We start from the raw sequence: 17,617 nt of genomic DNA, 5'->3' as shown, positions 1-17,617 counted from the left end.
ACATTACGAATATTCCTATTCCTCAAGAAAAGTTACAAAATAAAACACTACTATAAGATTACAATAAAAATATACGGTAAAATAGTCACACCAATATATTTAAAAACAAAAAGTAATGTACCAATAAAATAAATACAAAAATGTACCCAAAATGTTAAAAATATGTATATAACAAAATTCTACAACAGTTAATGAAAATGATATATCTGCAACAACAATCGAAAAATATCTTCAATTCTGCACCCAAAAGATTTAACATAAAACATGGAAAGTAAATATCAAACCATTAAACTTCATGGACATAAAATTTAACCAAAATCAGAAATAATAGGATATTAAATTAACATTCCAAAATTAAAAAAAAAGTCAAACAGATAATAGCATTTGGGGGCATAAAATTGACTACTTCAACCTTAAACGAAGCAACAGTAGGGAAAGTATTGCACAATGGAAATTTACAACTCCCAATCCAACAAAAACAACGGTAGGGAAAGTGTTGGACTTTAAGGAGTGTGATTTACTATTCCCACTCCAACTTAATAAATAGTAGGGAAAGCCCTGGAATTTGGAGGGCCCCACTTAAGTAAATAAAGTGTGGGACTTTTGTGGGATCAGATTTACTATTCCCACTTTAATCAAAGCAACAGATGGGAAAGGTTTAGACTTTGCAAGGGTAAGATATACTATTCCCACTCCAATTTAAGCAACAAAAGGGAAAGCATTGGATTTTGGAGTGGTCAGGTTTACCATTCACAATCCAACCCAAGCAACATTGGTGAAAGAATTGGAGTTTGAAGAGGGCTGGTTTACTATACCCACACAATTTAAGCAACAGAAGGGATTGGGTTGTACTTTAAAGGTGGCCCCAGGTCGTTTACTGGTGGATGAGATATTCGCCTCTATCAAGTCATCACCAAGTTTGCTACAGACATGCTTCTTTGAAGGCCAACATGTGGTAACAAACATGATGGTGGATTTGAAGAATGCTTAAATTACCAAAGTAGTTTCTTTCTGACTTCTTCCCTTTTTTACTTTCTCTTCATAAACATGTGTTTGATTAATTTTATAATTACATTTGCATTAATAATTTTGGAAAATTTGAAAAACAAAATAGACTAATTTAGACCTAAACCTAGTGTTAAAGGTTTGGTAAATCAGAGTTGGCAATCTCAAATCAGTATACATTTCAAGATGTGATCTACCACTAGAGAGACTCAAGGTAGGGTGTGTCGTATAAACAGTGGTGCAGGGTTTTGTGTTGCCACAATGCCTATAACCCTCCTCCTCCTGAGTGCTCAGGCACAGTTCGCCCCAGCGTTTTGTAGCCTATTAGCGGTTTAAATACACATTCTTTTAAATAGTGCTTAAATAGTTGACAATGCATATGTAGCAGTAAGAGGTCATTTCAGTGAAAATGTATAGCACTTATGAAAATGTAACTCACTGGGGTGAAATTCGGAGTTTAGTTGATTTTGCCTGTTCTCTCAACCCCTTCGAGACATACTGATACCAGCGACAAAGGTAATTTGGAAAAGGTGAATATTCCCAATTTTATGATTTTGGGCAATAACATGCAGAAATCAATGTTTCAAGACCTATTTCCACATTTTTGCCTGGTCTGGTTATAGTATGGAAAATCGAGTAGGGAATATCTTGACACATTTATATCGGGGCCAAAATGTGAAGCACAAAAATATCAAAGGGTAAGTGCATATAGTATAGATTTACTATTAAATCCACATCCATCTACCTTGACAAAATGTATATCTTCTAGGTACATAGATATGGAGATAGTATAGGAAATCTTTACATACTTACCTTTCGATATTTTTATCCTTCATAATTTAGCTACGATATTAAGGTACCCCAATATTTCCTACTTTTTCTTCTGGAACCTCACTGTCTGGCTTTTCATCCAGAGATTGGGGCTGCTTTTAGAACATTTCTTAATCAAGGAGTGTGATACTCATGTCATATAAGAAATGTGCACTGGCTGCTAAAATCTGACTGATGGTTTTCAGAGCCAATAGTATGCACAGCAATGAGTCAACACATTCCATGAAGGACATTCTATGAAGGTGGATCAATGGAAGTCCATGGGGTCAAGCAATGTGATTATGTCTGCTAAGTCTTTGATTGCTTGCTCCTGTACACTACACACAAAACTAATGCCTTTGGGTTTGTAGATGATTCAAATACTAATTAGCTGGTGAGGAAGAGTTAATTAAAGAATGACCGTTACATAAGTTTTAGTCCCAAGTTCACGAAAGTTATATTTCTAACACAAATTGTCCTTCTATTCTGCAGCCCAGTAGAAAATAGATCAACCACCCACACTGTAGCCAGATGCCTTTTATAAAGCATCATTGCTCAATTAAGACAAAAGGGGTAAGAAGTGATATGCAAATTTTCATTGAGGAATGCAAATTTGAGGCATACGTTTGGTGAGCTCCCCTAAAGAAGCACTTTTTCATTTTTTGTACCTACCAAAACATGGAAATGGTTTTGGACTGTGCTAAATTGAAGTGCAGAACCTGTGCAGTGACGTGCCATAATGGGCTGGTCCTATTGATTAGGTCAAACATTTTCAATGCAATATTCTAAATACATATAAGTATGTCAAAAATAAGAACTTTATTAAATGAATTCTGGTTTTCTTTTAACAGCTTGATGTATTTTTTGTTCTGCTCCCTTTGTCTTCTTTAATCAGTGGATTTTTTAAATTCAGGATATGGATGAAGAAATTGAGGCCGAGTACAACATTCTACATTCGCTCCCCAATCATCCGAATGTTGTTAAGTTTTATGGAATGTTTTACAAAGCAGATCAATTTGCGGGAGGACAGCTTTGGCTCGTTCTAGAGGTAAGATTTTCCTTTAGTAATAGAATGACTGAGATGCCAGTGTAACTACTAAAATCTGTGTTTCCTTCTCCAGGGCAGAACCAAAGGGCCGGTGATGAAAATGCATGTGTGCCAAATAAAAATAAACATTTTTATCAATGGTCCTTTGAATGCATTTTTAACTTGACATTAAACTGGAGAGACACGATAATTTCACAACAGAGGGCCTCATTACGATGCCGGTCAGACGAGCCTCCGACCGGCAATGTGTTGGAAACGGGAGCGCCCGACAAGGTGTCACCCGTCCTGCTTTCCAAATTACAATGCGACTGCCTTCACAGCGGTCGGATAGTGTATTTTTCCTATTGCTGCTTGTGCTGTTTGCCGGAAAAATAATCTTTTTAAACATCCATGCACTGTGTGGCAAGCACCATGCAGTGCCTTCCACACTATGCATGGATGTTTAAGGGGACACCACAGGTGCCCCCCAGGGCCCATAGCTGAGGGCCATGATGACAGGGGCCCTGCTAGGGGCTCCAAAAGACCCTTTCCACCAGCATTTTCATGGCAAAAGAGCTGACATGAAAAGGCTATTGAAAACATGCATCGTAATCCCCACGGTGGTGCCTGAAGAGGCACCGCCTCCATTTTGGGGATTGCGATCCACCCTCTGCCCCGGACTCCTTGAAGTTCTCCCTGCCCATGCTCCCACAGTTCCCAGGACCTTATCGGTGCTCAGGTAGGAAGGTCGTATGCCCTCCTCCCAATTAAAACAATATCAGCACAAGAAATTGTCCCTGGGGCCAAGAAATGGCTCGGGAGGGGGGTGCATTGCTCCCTCCCCAAATAAAAACAAATCAGTGAATGTGAAGTGAGTGGAGTAGCCGCTAATTTCTTTCTCATTCAGTGCCCAATAATGCCCTGCAAGGGGATTTTAAAAAAAACATTTGTGATGCTGGTGGTGACCTGCCACTGAGGATTTTTTTAAATGTTATAGGGTCCCGAAGGGGGCACTGCTTCCCCCCAGCAACATTTAAAAACCATTATATTATTTTTAAAGCACTCCGAGATGCAGATAGAGTGCCAGGACACAGATTTTCTTTTTTACAGAGGTTTATATAGCGCGAACTTGACCCGAATCATAGCACCAGTTACGTTACATGAGGACACACATTCATTTTTGTTAGGCACGGGGAGATAAGTGATTTGCCCAGAATCACAGGATGTTCAGCGTCATTGTCGAGACTCGAACCCAGTTCCCCAGATTCGAGGGCGACCACCCTAGCCAGACATGTTAATATATTTTTTAACTAACTTTTATAGAAAATATTTTGTGATAATCACTACTATTAAACTGTGCAATGTGTGAATTTATAAAATATACATTTGATTATAGTCTTTGGTGACCTTCTGACAAAAGCAATAGGTCTCGTTTATGTATGTTGCTGCGCGGATCCCTTGATAAAGCCATATTTTGGTGTTCTAACCCTTTGACAAAGTCAGTAGGTCTGCCTTACTTAAAATCACACTGTTTATATTGTTACATGAGATGGTCAGCAGGAGTGGGTGCCCGCAGGGTGTTGGGCTCAGGCCATGGGCACAAGCCAGCCCCTGCGCCCAACACTACGCTGCACACGCCCTGGGTGGTGGGAGGGTTGGGAACATGTGGGGGGTTGCATGCAGTCTTTGGGCTCAGGCCAGGCCCTGTGCCCAACCCCAGGCCATGCATGATGATGGGCATCTTACTTTACAATATTAAAACCATGGACATTCACTGAAAAAACAAAGGATAAAGTGACAATATAGTTAGGAGTCGTAATACTATCTTCCTTTACATTAAAAAAAACCTTAGAAATTCACTGAGAAAGGTCTACGCATGTGTGTGTGTGTGTATATGTATATATATTTATACATATAGAAGAAAGAGGTTGCCCTTGCTCGGCGAAGCACACACAGGTGAGTAACGCATCCTTTTATTGGAGGTCGCATTACAACAAGCAGGAGACTTCCAGAGCAGTTCGTTCACCTTACGCGTTTCGGGCATACGCCCTTGAGCACAGGTGTCTACGATGATTTTGGAGAATGCTGCATGGACACATTTTAAGTTCCAAAGCGTACCTCCCCAGTGGGCGTGGCAGTTGCTTCGCATGTGCAAAGACTCATGGTACTCGTAGTTTTTATACAAATTAGTCCCACATGGGGGTTCTCCAAGACCCCATCTTCCAAAAATTAAAATCCAAAATTATACATATTATACATATATCTATATATATATATATATATATATATCTACATATATATATATTATCTACTGGCGGTCGCCAGTAGATAGTTATAGTTAGGACCGTGTTTCCATAGGAAATCCGCAACATTCTATTTGGAATAACTTTGGCGCCGGTTGACGAATCCTCGCGAAATTTCAAAATAGGTGGGGCGCTCCGCTCCGCTCCTACCCTGTAAGTCTCGGGGGGGATTCATCAAGCGGGGGCTGAGAATAAAGGGGGGTCCCAAAACGCGTTTTCCCCATGCAATTTTCCATAGGGACCTTAAGTCCAAGGTACAGCCCGAACGGCTGAACAGAATTACTTGAAATTTGGCAGAGAGGTAGTCCTCAGCTCAGGGAAGTGCCTTTTGCAGGTCTGGTGTCAATCTGTTCAGTAGTTCCTGAGAAAATCAAAAGTAAAATCATATATATATGTGGGCGGAGCCTAACCACACATCTCATCCTGAGATCTGATTGGCTGTCAGCACTTCATCCAAGAAGTGTTGGCAGCCATCTTGGGACCAATATACATGATAGCACCTCATTAAAAAGCATTGCAGTTAATAGAAGGTTTTAAGACTTTAGTTACATTATGAATCATTTGTTGATGGTACCATACTCATTTTAGGAATTGTGGTATGTTCTAAGGTGATTTCACCATCTGAAAAAGCCTTCTGCTGGGATATCATGATTGAGAGAAAAATATTTTCTCATGCTTTTCCCACAGAGGTTTGGAAGGTGATCTATAAGCTAAACTGAGAGCATATTTTCTGTAAATTCACGTGATCTTTCACAGTCATGTGAGAATGAAGTCTGACATTCTCAGTAAAACATGTACATCCAACAAGGGCAGAGACTGTCAGTTGATTCCTTTGTGTTCTACTGCAGCTTCCCAGAGTGTTCCAAAGAACAACAAGAGCGCTAACAGTACTACTTATGACAAACGTATGGCACACCTGAAGCCATCTTGCTTGGATTAAAGTGGTAACTCTTAAAACATTTAATTTAAAAAGGAACAAAATGAGGGGGTTCATTTTTCCATAACAAGTATGATTAGTGCTGCAGAAAGAAAAACTAGGGCACATTTTGACTTTGAAATCCTCTTTTATTTCATTAAAAAATTCTGACATGCAGACTGAAACATGCACTTTCAATACCAGCAGCAGTTTTCCCTGGTGAGCAGTAGCTTTACTACAGTGATCTAATGAGCAAAAAGAGTGCTAATATTCTGAATTTATGGCAAATGTGTGACACATCTGAATGCCTTCTTGATAGTAAAAAACTGAAAGTATTTCCTACTGAGGAGACTGCAGTAAATGAGGAAATTAGGAAACTTCATAACAAATAAGTCTCCCAAAATGGCCACCGGAGACAAAAGAGCCCAAATGTAGCCCACAATCACCCAGATGTAGCCCAAATATAGCCCAATGACAGAAGTGTGCAAATTATTTTGTGTTTTTGCAGTGTTATATAGTGCAGACTTGTCAGGTATTGGAGTGCTTTACATGAGCATTGGTTACATCACACAAGAACAAATTCATTTTGGTTGTAGACATGGGGAGACTAAGTGATTTGACCAGAATCACAGAATGTCGAGCTGAAGCAGAAACTCCAACCTGGTCCCCAGTTGCAAAGTCTGCAGTTCTGGAAGTAACACCACATCCTCTCCCCTAAGTGCAACATTTAATCAAGTGGTCAACTGGATAAAAAAGACATAAAGATAACAAATAATTTAAAAGTGCTTTGTCGCTATTTGAAAACTCAGAAAATATGTCCTTTTTTTAGTCTTTTAGAGCACTAACCATAATTTTGATGCCAATAAGACCCTCTCATATATGTAATTTCTAAAGGAAATGCTCTAGGTATTACAGTTTTGATTACATCAAGATGACGTCAGGCGTTCCACACTTTTGTAATAAATATAGAATGTTAGCAATCTAGTTGTTCATTAGGATACTGTTGAGAGGCAGAGGCCAGGGGCACGGACTCTGAAAATTGAAGGCAGGTAGGAGGGTGCAAAGGCAACAATTTAACCACACTGAGCAGGCAGGAAGGGCCGTGGCAGCACAACAGACCATGGAGGGCAGTGGAAAGGGGGGCAGGGGCAACAAACGAACAATACAGGACTTGCAAGAGAGGCTGAGGCAATGTAATAGACCATTGTGGGCAGAAGGAAGAGGCAATGGTAGTACAACCATACATGCCAACAGACCCGATTCAGCCAGGAAACGTCCAATGTTTTTATGCTCAAATGGGCTTTATTTGATCTGTCTCCTGTCTACAATCTCCTCTTTTTCAATGTAACTCAAAGGGGAAAATCAATACCCCAGTTTTTTTTCAAAATCTCCCTCTTACCAAGTTCAAAATGTTCGCAAGTATGGTACATTGGATCATGGAAGGAAATGGGGTAGGGACATGGACTTGGATAACAGAGGACAGGAGGGACATGGAGAGGTGCACCAAACTGACCCTGCAGGGCAGGCATCAGGGTTTGCAGCAGCACAATACACCACACAGGGCATGCGGGACGGGAGTACAGCACAACAATCCATAGAAAGCAAGAGGGAGGGGACAGGACCATGCACATGGACAACAGAGAACAGAGGGGCAAGAGGCAATGGTAGCTAGCTGACCATAATGGACAGACAGGAGAGAAAGCTGCAGCATAACAGACCATAAAGGGCAGGAGGGACGGATCAGGGGCATTACAATGGAACAGACAAGCCAGGAGGGAGGGAGTAGGGGTCTGCACATGTAAACAGAGGGCTGGGGGCAAGGGGGCAGGGCAGGAGCAGCAAGATAGCCATGGAGGTCAGGCAGGATGGGCACTAGAAGCAAGACACACCATGAAGAGCGACAGTGAGACTGGCATGGCATACACACAGACCATGGAGGGAAGGTGGGAGGGGGTCAGGGGCAGCTAACTGACCACACAGGGACGGTGGGAGGGGCCATGGCAGCACAGAAGACCATGCATGGCAAGTGGGAGGGTTAGTGGCAGCACAATGGCTATGATGGGCAAGAAGGAGGGTGCAGGGGCATGCACAAAGGACGATGGAGGATAGAAGGGAGGGTCAGGACCTGTGCACAGACAAGAAAGTTCAGGGGAAGGTGCCTCACAACAGACCGCACAGGGCAGGCAGGAGGAGCAGTTGCAGCACAACAGACCAGGGAGGGCAGAAGGGATTGTCAGTACAATGGACCATGTGGACAGGAAGAAGAGGATAGGGGCATGGCATGTGGACAGGCAGGGTGGAGGTGGCAGGGACAGGTTACAGTCATCTGACAATGCTAGGCAGGTGGGAGGGGAGTGGCAGCTCAACAGAACACTCAGAATAGATAGGAGTGGCAGGTCCATGGAACATGGTGGGCAAAAAGGATGGAGCAGGGGCATGCACAAAGACATCGGAGGGCAGGGGGAAGGAGAATAGGGGCAGCAAGCTAAGCACAGAGTTTAAGCAGGAGGTCAATGATGGGACATAGAATTGGGCAATGGAGGGCAGGAGGAGTGGACTGGTACATCATACTAAATTGAGGGCAGTGGCAGCACATCAGACCATACATGGCAGGAGGGAGGAGGCTAGTCCATGGATTCACACAACAGAGGATAGGGAGGAGGGGGATGGGGCAGCAAGCTAACTGTTCAGAGAAGGCGGGTACTAGGAACTTTATTGTTTTTAAAACGTGTGTGCGAACTACTTAAAATATGAACAAGTATGCAGCATAATCTCACTTTTATTCAGGAAGAAGAGGACGTTTGTGACTGTGACTCCGGGCTCACTTGGCAGAAACACCCCCTGACCCTCCACCCCCTCCACCCCCTATCGCAAAATGTAATGCCCGTGAAAAGGGTAGGTGAACACAGTGTTATATAGAACATAGTCCTGAGAGCACGATTGAAAATGAAAACTAGTTATAGTGTATGGTATAAACTATGCACCAAAAAGTGTGATAGAAGATGAACCGGGCGTGAAATATAATATGCAATACATTGTGCGCAATGACAGATTCATTGGAGAGCGCGAGATAGCACAGGCAATAGCGCGTGCTATGCGATATGCGCCTTGGAGTGTAATATGCACAGGGCAGTGTTGTGTAACCTAACTAGTCTCTAAAGTTGTAATATAAAATATGTGCTGGGGAGTGTAACGTTGCATATGCACTGTGACAAAGATATGGATCCCAGATTGTAATATGTATGGCATAGCACTGTGCGTTATAACATAGGCATCGAGGAAGGCACGTTAGTTGGGGCAATATAACCCGTGCGAAGACAAGTGTGGCATGACATATTCACGGGGTGGTGTTACAGTGCACATGGGCTAGAGAGTGTCATAGCATATGCACTAGCTAGTGGAATACAACACAGAGGTGTGTGGCACTCAGCAGGCAATGGTGGGTGTAACACAGCATTGGGCTCTGCCAGGAGCGCGCTGTGACTCTCAAGTGATGTTCGTCCCCTTTCCAGAGAGTAAAATAAAAAGTATTACACATCCGGCAGTGGATGTGTGTTTTATTAATCGTGAGGGGTGTTTCTTGCATAGTTTTGGTCGAATTTTTGTCGAATCCCCTTTGAATGGCTTGGTGTGCATGTGTATTAAATGTGCCCGTCAATAGCTACCCATATTTGTATAAATAAACGACAAGGGTGTCTACCGGGATTAGGCACGGTAGGGTATCAGACATGTCAGAGCTTCACTAGTGGTGTAAATATATTCCACGTGGATTCATTGTATGCATAGGCGCCTTTCAATGAATATCACGCAAATCGTCATCGTGATAGGTACGTACGGTTTGTCCAGCATGTCCTAGGTGTGTCTATAAATATATATTTTTTAAAAATAATAAAAAACAGTGGCCGGCCCTGGGGATTGGGGTCAAAAAAATATAATTAGGAGACAGGCCCTGGGGGATGGGGTCATCAGGGCCAATAAATTAGAATAAGAAGGGGAACCACACAGCCCCCCTTCTTAAAAAATTAAAATAAATAAAAGACTGGCATCGTGCCGAAGGCGACGCCCCCTCCTTGCAGCACTCTGCAAACGCGCCCCCCTGGCGAGTTGTAAGTTGGGGAATTAATTCCTCTTCAATACTGAGGGTCCCTGAGGGCCAACTAGCCCAACAGGCATCTCCAGTATGCGCCAGGGAGCTGCGCTGCAGACAGGTGTTCTGAGGCCAAGCCCCTTTTTACACCTCTCTGCAACGCAGCTCTGTGGCGCTTACTGGAGGTACCTAGTGGTCTAGTTTGACCCTAGGGACCCTTAGGATTCAAGGAGACTTAATCTCTCAACTTAGAACAGCCACAGGGCGCGTTTACACAGTGGTGAAGGGAGGGGACGGGACCTGAGGTGACGTGTGCAAACACGCACTATGGCACATTTTAAATTGGGGATATAATTTCCCTCCAATACTGAGGGCCCCTGGGGGCTAACTAGCCCACCAAGTGCTTCCAGTAAGCGCCACTGAGCTGGATTGCAGAGAGGTGGTCCAGGCCGTGCCACTTTTTACACCTCTCTGCAACGCAGCTCTGTGGCACTTACTGGAGGTACCTAGTGGGCTAGTTGGACCCTAGGGACCCTCAGGATTCAAATGAACTTAATCTCCCAACTAAAAACGGACACAGGGCGTGTTTACACAGTGGTGAAGGGAGGGGACGGGGCCTGAGTTAACGTGTGCAAAAACGCCCTGTGGCCTGTTTTAAGAGGTAGTTTTAATCCCCCTGCCCTATTATATACTAGGGGCTTACAGAGGAGGTCATGCTAATCACAGGGGGACCCCAACGCATAATGTTCCCTAGTGTATGTAGGTGTTTTCACTGTATTCTAAGTGTCTTTTAACATAGCACTGGCTCTAGGACTGGTTAGTCAGACTCAGTTACCACCAGTATCCGTCTGAAAAAGTTGAGGGTACAGGATGATTTTGCAACAAGGCTTCTTTCTGCTCTTCTTTTTGTTCTTTCTGCACGTTATCCTTCTTCCTGCACTTTTCTTCGTCTTTGAGGACTTCTGTTGCTTCTTTCTGCACTTCTTTTTTTTCTTTCTGTGCATGTTTTTCTTCTTTCTTCACATGTCCTATCTCTGTAGGCATAGTTAGCATTTAAAAAACCTTTGAAATTCACAGAAAAAACCATAGGTTTCAGGCACGTTATAGTTAGGAATTAGCATTTAAAAAACCTCAGAAATTCACTGAAAAAACCATAGGTTTCAGGGGTGTTATAGTTAGCTGGACTTTTCACTTGTACAAAACCATTGAATTTCCCCCGTTATAGTTAGTTCAGCTAACTATAACTCGCGCGCCCGCAATGCACTGCTGATGACGTCACATATTACATCATTCATGACATGGTCAGTGACATCACTCATGACATCACTGATGACATCTCAAATGACAAATACAGAAAAATTGACCAAAAAATAAATATGGATAAATACAGACGGAAATGTTAAGAAAATAAATACGATAAAACCGGGAGCCCTAGTTACAATGTTTTTAGGTTTGCTTGTATGATCCAATTGTTCATTTTAAACCGGTTTTTACTGTCGGGGTTTGGCAGTCCACCATGATCCTATCCTTGACTGAGGACATTGGGTGCTCGGGTCTTTAGGAAGTTCACGGAGCCATCCGAGTCTTCGCAGTAGGTGTCGCGCTCACGAGACGGTTTCCACTTCTGAACTCGATTTTCGACTCCATTTTGTGGTAGGCCCAAATGCTAACTTAAGCGAAACAAACACAAAAGAATAATTATTACAAAGAAATGATCATTCTAATGTTATACCCTCACTAATCCCTTTATGTATTAGTATTTTCCTAGCATTTAGCGACATTTAAAGCGATAATATTTACCTTTAGGATCCAATCAGGAATGCAAACATCACATAAGCAACATAAATCATGCGATATCTAATTACCACATATACTACTATTAATATGCGTACGTATTTTGATCATTAGAGTTATTTTGCCATGCAAATAACAATTTCCCACGTGTAATTTGTGTATGCAAAAGGTTGATTTAGAATAGCACACCACACCGTTAGTAAAATTATAATCAGTAAGTTATTTAGTTAGTCTTTACATGTAAAATAGAGGAGGTATACAAAATTTCATTCTACCTGCTCCATCAATAACAGCATCAGCAGGATGCTACCATATCACACGAAACAGCTCACACTTCAAGAAACTCAAGATCAAGGACGAAGACGGAAGAGATGTCGAAACAGTAGACGGAGGCATGAGACAGGATGAGGACGAGCAGATGGACAAAGGAGAAACACGTCAAAGAAGAGAGTGCAAAAGACCAAAGAGACTGATTGAAGAAATGTAATGAGGACACATTCTCCTCTCTCTCTCTCTCTCTCTCTCTCTCTCTCTCTCTCTCTCTCTCTCTCTCTCTCTCTCTCTCGCTCTCTCTCTCTCTCTCTCCCTCTCTCTCCCTCTCTCTCCCTCCCTCTCTCTCTCTCTCTCTCTCTCTCTCTCTCTCTCTCTCTCTCTCTCTCTCTCTCTCTCTCTCTCTCTCTCTCCCTCTCTCTCTCCCTCTCTCTCTCTCTCTCTCTCTCTCTCTCTCTCTCTCTCTCTCTCTCTCTCTCTCTCTCTCTCTCTCTCTCTCTCTCTCTCTCTCTCTCTCTCTCTCTCTCTCTCTCTCTCCCTCTCTCTCCCTCCCCAACTATTTGGCATCAACCATCTCTCTGTCATTTCTGCAACAAGGGGGGAAGATGTCGTGACCTGGGCACAGGGCACTAGGACCCTGGACCCGACTGGTGGCATGAGGCAGGACGTGTGGCCTTGCGCTGTAAGTGATAAATAAAAGTACCTGAATCCAGCAACCGATTCCTGTCGGGCTTCACTGATAAAGACACAACAGTCTGCTGAGCCCTGCAGGCCACCATACCTGGGAGGGCCTGCCATTCCCAATGGGGTCGCAAATTGCGAGAGGCTCATTAATATTCATGAGCCTTTCTATTTGCGACCCCATTGGGAATCGCTAACAGTGTGAAATACACTATTGTACATTGGTAATAGCGCCTCGCAAATTGCGAGTCGCAAAAGACTCGCATTTTTCGAGGCGCTATGTCCAGGGTCGTAGATCCGGTCCTAAGTGCTCTCTGAGAAGGAAGCATTAAGGAAGTTCTGGGTTATACGTAGACTACAAAAACAATAGAGATATGCCATCATGGAGAAATATACCTTTGAGATAAATCAACTGATGTCCTTAGGTTTTATCATTTTGCATCAGGGAATACAGTGTTACAAATGGCGTTTCTGGTTGGCTAAGGTATACACCCAAGCCAGGCAAAACCCACCACTCAAGTCAGGGTAAGCTAGATACGCAACAAAGATAACTTGTGCTCACCATCTGGTAGCTTGGCACAGAGCAGGCAGGCTTATCAACAGAGGCAATGTTCTAAAGTATTTGTGTAACACACACACAGTAACCCAATGAACACACCACAAAAAAACTCCACACAGGTTTATAAAAATAGTTCTTTGTTTTGTTCAGGAAACAAGAACAAAATGATATTAATGCTATTAATACTTTTCAGTATATGAGCATTCCAAATATGCAGGTTTAAAATAAAAATACAGTGTGATAAGCTCTGCTCCTGTGAGCTATGTTATGAAAACACTAGCAAGGAAGGCCCAGGAGTGTTCTCTGTGTTAGGAGCACCAGCATCATACTCCCTCCCAATTCTCATAGAGAAAGCTTCTACATGGTCTCTCAAGACCGAAATGTTGATAATTCACTCTCAGCCTCCCGCAATGTTGCCTACACTGTCTGGAAAGACCTCATGGATCATGAGGGATCACAGAACCATTGTCGTCAAGAAAAGTGGCTGTGCAGTGAGTCGCGCTGCGGTTCCTTTCGTGCTGTAAGGAAACAATAGCTCATGCGGATTAATACTTAACAATATAGTATGTAATCTAAAATAATGATCAAAAAAAGAAAACGGGGATTATGAAAGATGTCAGAAGAAAAGGCACAGCCATACACGTTGGATCTTTTTTTGTGAAGAATGTTCTTCGTTTATATTACTAGAATGTTTACACAAGAAGTGCACATTACACAAACAAATTACAAATTAGTGTCCCAATGAAGAAAAACCTTAAACAGACAATTAACATAACATGCGACATACAAACAAGGTTTCCATTTCTCTTTACAAAGGCAATCACAAACAATTAATAATTCAAATTAACAACACTTAATTAATATAGGTGTTGATTTAGTGATTTGCCTATCGCGTCAACGGCGTTTCGACCCTGTTCCAAGTTAAAGGGTCTCGTCAGGACTGTCTAATATAGGGACACCTAAAAAGGGAATGACCAAAAATATGTGTCAAAAAAAGGCCAAGGAGTCTCAAGAAAAGAAAGAATAGGAGATCCGCCTCTCTACCTTATCGTCCAGGACTGGTCTAGCGTGTAAATGTACAGTGACACCGTGTTCAAAGTGAAAAGATAAAATACTAAAATTAAAATCGTACTGATTTACAGTGGGCCACTGCCTCCGTGTGAGTCCTCTCTCACAGGGGTAAGTAGAAATTCGGGTATTTACCTGATAAGTAATTGATTGGATCATGGTGTTGATAATAATGGTTTTCTTTTGTCCTCACACAGCACCCGGCTGGGTACCTGTGAGTATTTTATCTTTTCACTTTGAACACGGTGTCACTGTACATTAGACAGTCCTGACGAGACCCTTTAACTTGGAACAGGGTCGAAACGCCGTTGACGCGATAGGCAAATCACTAAATCAACACCTATATTAATTAAGTGTTGTTAATTTGAATTATTAATTGTTTGTGATTGCCTTTGTAAAGAGAAATGGAAACCTTGTTTGTATGTCGCATGTTATGTTAATTGTCTGTTTAAGGTTTTTCTTCATTGGGACACTAATTTGTAATTTGTTTGTGTAATGTCAAATTGTATCGTAAATCTATGTGCACTTCTTGTGTAAACATTCTAGTAATATAAACGAAGAACATTCTTCACAAAAAAAGATCCAACGTGTATGGCTGTGCCTTTTCTTCTGACATCTTTCATAATCCCCGTTTTCTTTTTTCGATCATTATTTTAGATTACATACTATATTGTTAAGTATTAATCCGCATGAGCTATTGTTTCCTTACAGCACATAATACCCAGGCTCCTTGTGGGTAGGGTTTCCTTGTTTCCTAATCGAGTAGTTACAGCGGTGGCGGCACCGCAAGGATACTATCCTTACGTAGGATTTTTTCCTTCACCCTATGATACATAGGGTTTGTATTTTTTGAGTTGGGGTAAGATGTCAGAGGGAGAAGCACCCCTTTACACGGAAGAATATATTGCTAAATTAACAAGTGGGCCTTCCTTATTCTCCAGCCAAGTCTCTTCTACCTTGAGTCCACGCCAAGTTTTATGTGAAAAAATAGAGAAAACTAAGAAAAAGCATGTAAGAACAGAATTACACGCACGTATGCTGACTGAATACTTGAAGGCAGGGATAATCCCCCAAGGATTAGTAGTTAGAAACATTCCTGGCATCTTTCGTGACGATCCCAAATTTAAAGGGGGTTTCAGTGGAATTTCCACAACCTGCTCCCGCCATTGGATGGTGCTGGGGGTGGAAACGGCACTTGACCACGCTAAGACTGAAGTGAAAGAAATTGAGGAATTGGAGAGAGAGCTATTAGGTGATAATCTGGAAGAAACTAAGAATATTCTAGATAAGATCAATAAATCAATAGACGAATTCAATACATTTGAAATAAAGAAAAAAGCTGATAAAGTGTCCAAAGACATAAAAAGCTTCTCAAAAGAAAGGATTTATCCTTATTTAAAAGAAGACTACTATAGTACGACTGGCACCCTTAATAGGCAGAACACTTGGGGTAGGTTTAGAAGAAATCAACCTATCAACTTCTCGGAATCATCGGGAGGATCCAGTGTTTCCGACGTACAACCTGGTCCCAGCCGTATTGATAGTCACCCTGGTCAGCCTTTTTTAGATCGAGGCAACAAGAGAAGGGGGAGAGGGAGAACATGGCATCAATATGCAGGAGAACGTCAGACCCGCAACAAACATTACCAATGGGGACCTCAACCCTATTAGTAGGTACAGAGACAGAGAGCATTCCCATCTTTAACCTGTCCAACCACCTCCTATCCTCCTCAGAAATTTCACTACTAAGTAAGGGACTATCCTTTGTAATCACAGAACGCACACATTTTTTCAATTTAAAAACAGAGCTTTATCAGTTCTTCAGAAAGATTCGTTTAAAATTATTTTTTACAGATAAGGATATCCCCTTGAAGTATTCCAACACGAACCTCAAACCACCATCAACTTTTTATCCCAGTAATGGGATGATGCCACCTGAGTTATTGACTTTTGAAAAAGTAATTTTAACAGGGATCGATAAACTGAAAGAGAGTACAAAATTCATTCCATATAACATCAGTCTAGATGAGCGTAAAGCATTATTGGCATTAAAAAATGACAAGACAATCGTTCTGAAACCTGCTGATAAAGGCGGCGGGATTGTTGTACAGAACAGGGACGACTATGACATCGAGATCAGAAAACAAATAGGAGAAGAAAAACACTACAAAAAATTGGATATGAATCCCTTAGTGGATATTAAGAAAGAGATACTAAAAATAACGACGGAAGGCCTTGAAGAAGGATTTCTAAGTAAGAAAGAGTTTGAATTCCTAAATATCGATTGTCCTAGAAATCCGGTTCTGTACACCCTCCCGAAAATACACAAGAGCATCACCCATCCCCCAGGACGTCCTATACTATCAGGATGTGGTTCAGTTCTTGAACCGATTGGTCAATTTATAGACTTTTTTATAAAAGACTATGTTCCTCTTCAGGAGACCTATGTAAGAGATTCGATGCATATGATTAATTTATTGGAAGATCGACCGTATGACATCACTAAAGACCGATTAGCGACACTGGACATCACCTCATTATACACTAATATACCTCAGCGGGAATGTATACAGGTGATCCAGGATTTGCTTGAAACTAGACCAAAACCCCATCAAGTACCTACTTCTTTTATTGTCACACTTCTACAGATTGCATTAACACACAATTACTTTGTTTCGGAAGGCAAGTACTACCAACAATGCTCCGGGACCAGTATGGGTGCAATTTTTGCGCCAAATCTGGCGAATATCTTTATGGATAATCTAGAGCACAAATTTGTCCTCAATAATGCAAACATATACCATTCAAAAATGAATTGTTGGAAAAGATATATTGATGACATTTTTTTGATTTGGTCTGACACAGTTTCTGAGTTTAATAATTTTGTCTCTTATTTAAATTTAGTTCAACCACACCTTAAGTTCACATCCACCATACATGACTCTTGCATTGCCTTTTTAGATCTTAACATCTCACATGATGAGGGTAAACTCTATACTTCATTGCACAGGAAACCAACTGAGCGTAATACACTGCTCGCTTACAATAGTCATCACTCTCGTGCCCTGAGAGATGGATTGCCTCATGGACAATTCTT

General features: G+C 41.9%; 1 protein-coding gene across 1 annotated transcript in view; it reads left to right on the top strand.

Moving 5' to 3' along the window:
- The window catches only part of MYO3B (myosin IIIB), a 2,253,613-nt gene that overhangs the window by 145,260 nt on the left and 2,090,736 nt on the right, over window positions 1-17,617 (top strand). The window contains exon 3 of the mRNA XM_085645333.1: window positions 2,729-2,863. Within this exon, the coding sequence (XP_085501459.1) occupies window positions 2,729-2,863 (135 nt within the window). The remainder of the gene's footprint in view (window positions 1-2,728; window positions 2,864-17,617) is intronic.

Source organism: Triturus cristatus, chromosome 3_1 (assembly GCF_964204655.1).
Source record: "Triturus cristatus chromosome 3_1, aTriCri1.1, whole genome shotgun sequence".
Classification (NCBI taxonomy): Eukaryota; Metazoa; Chordata; class Amphibia; order Caudata; family Salamandridae; genus Triturus; species Triturus cristatus.
Note: the sequence above shows the minus strand (reverse complement) of the source record. Positions and strands in the feature narration are given on the sequence as shown.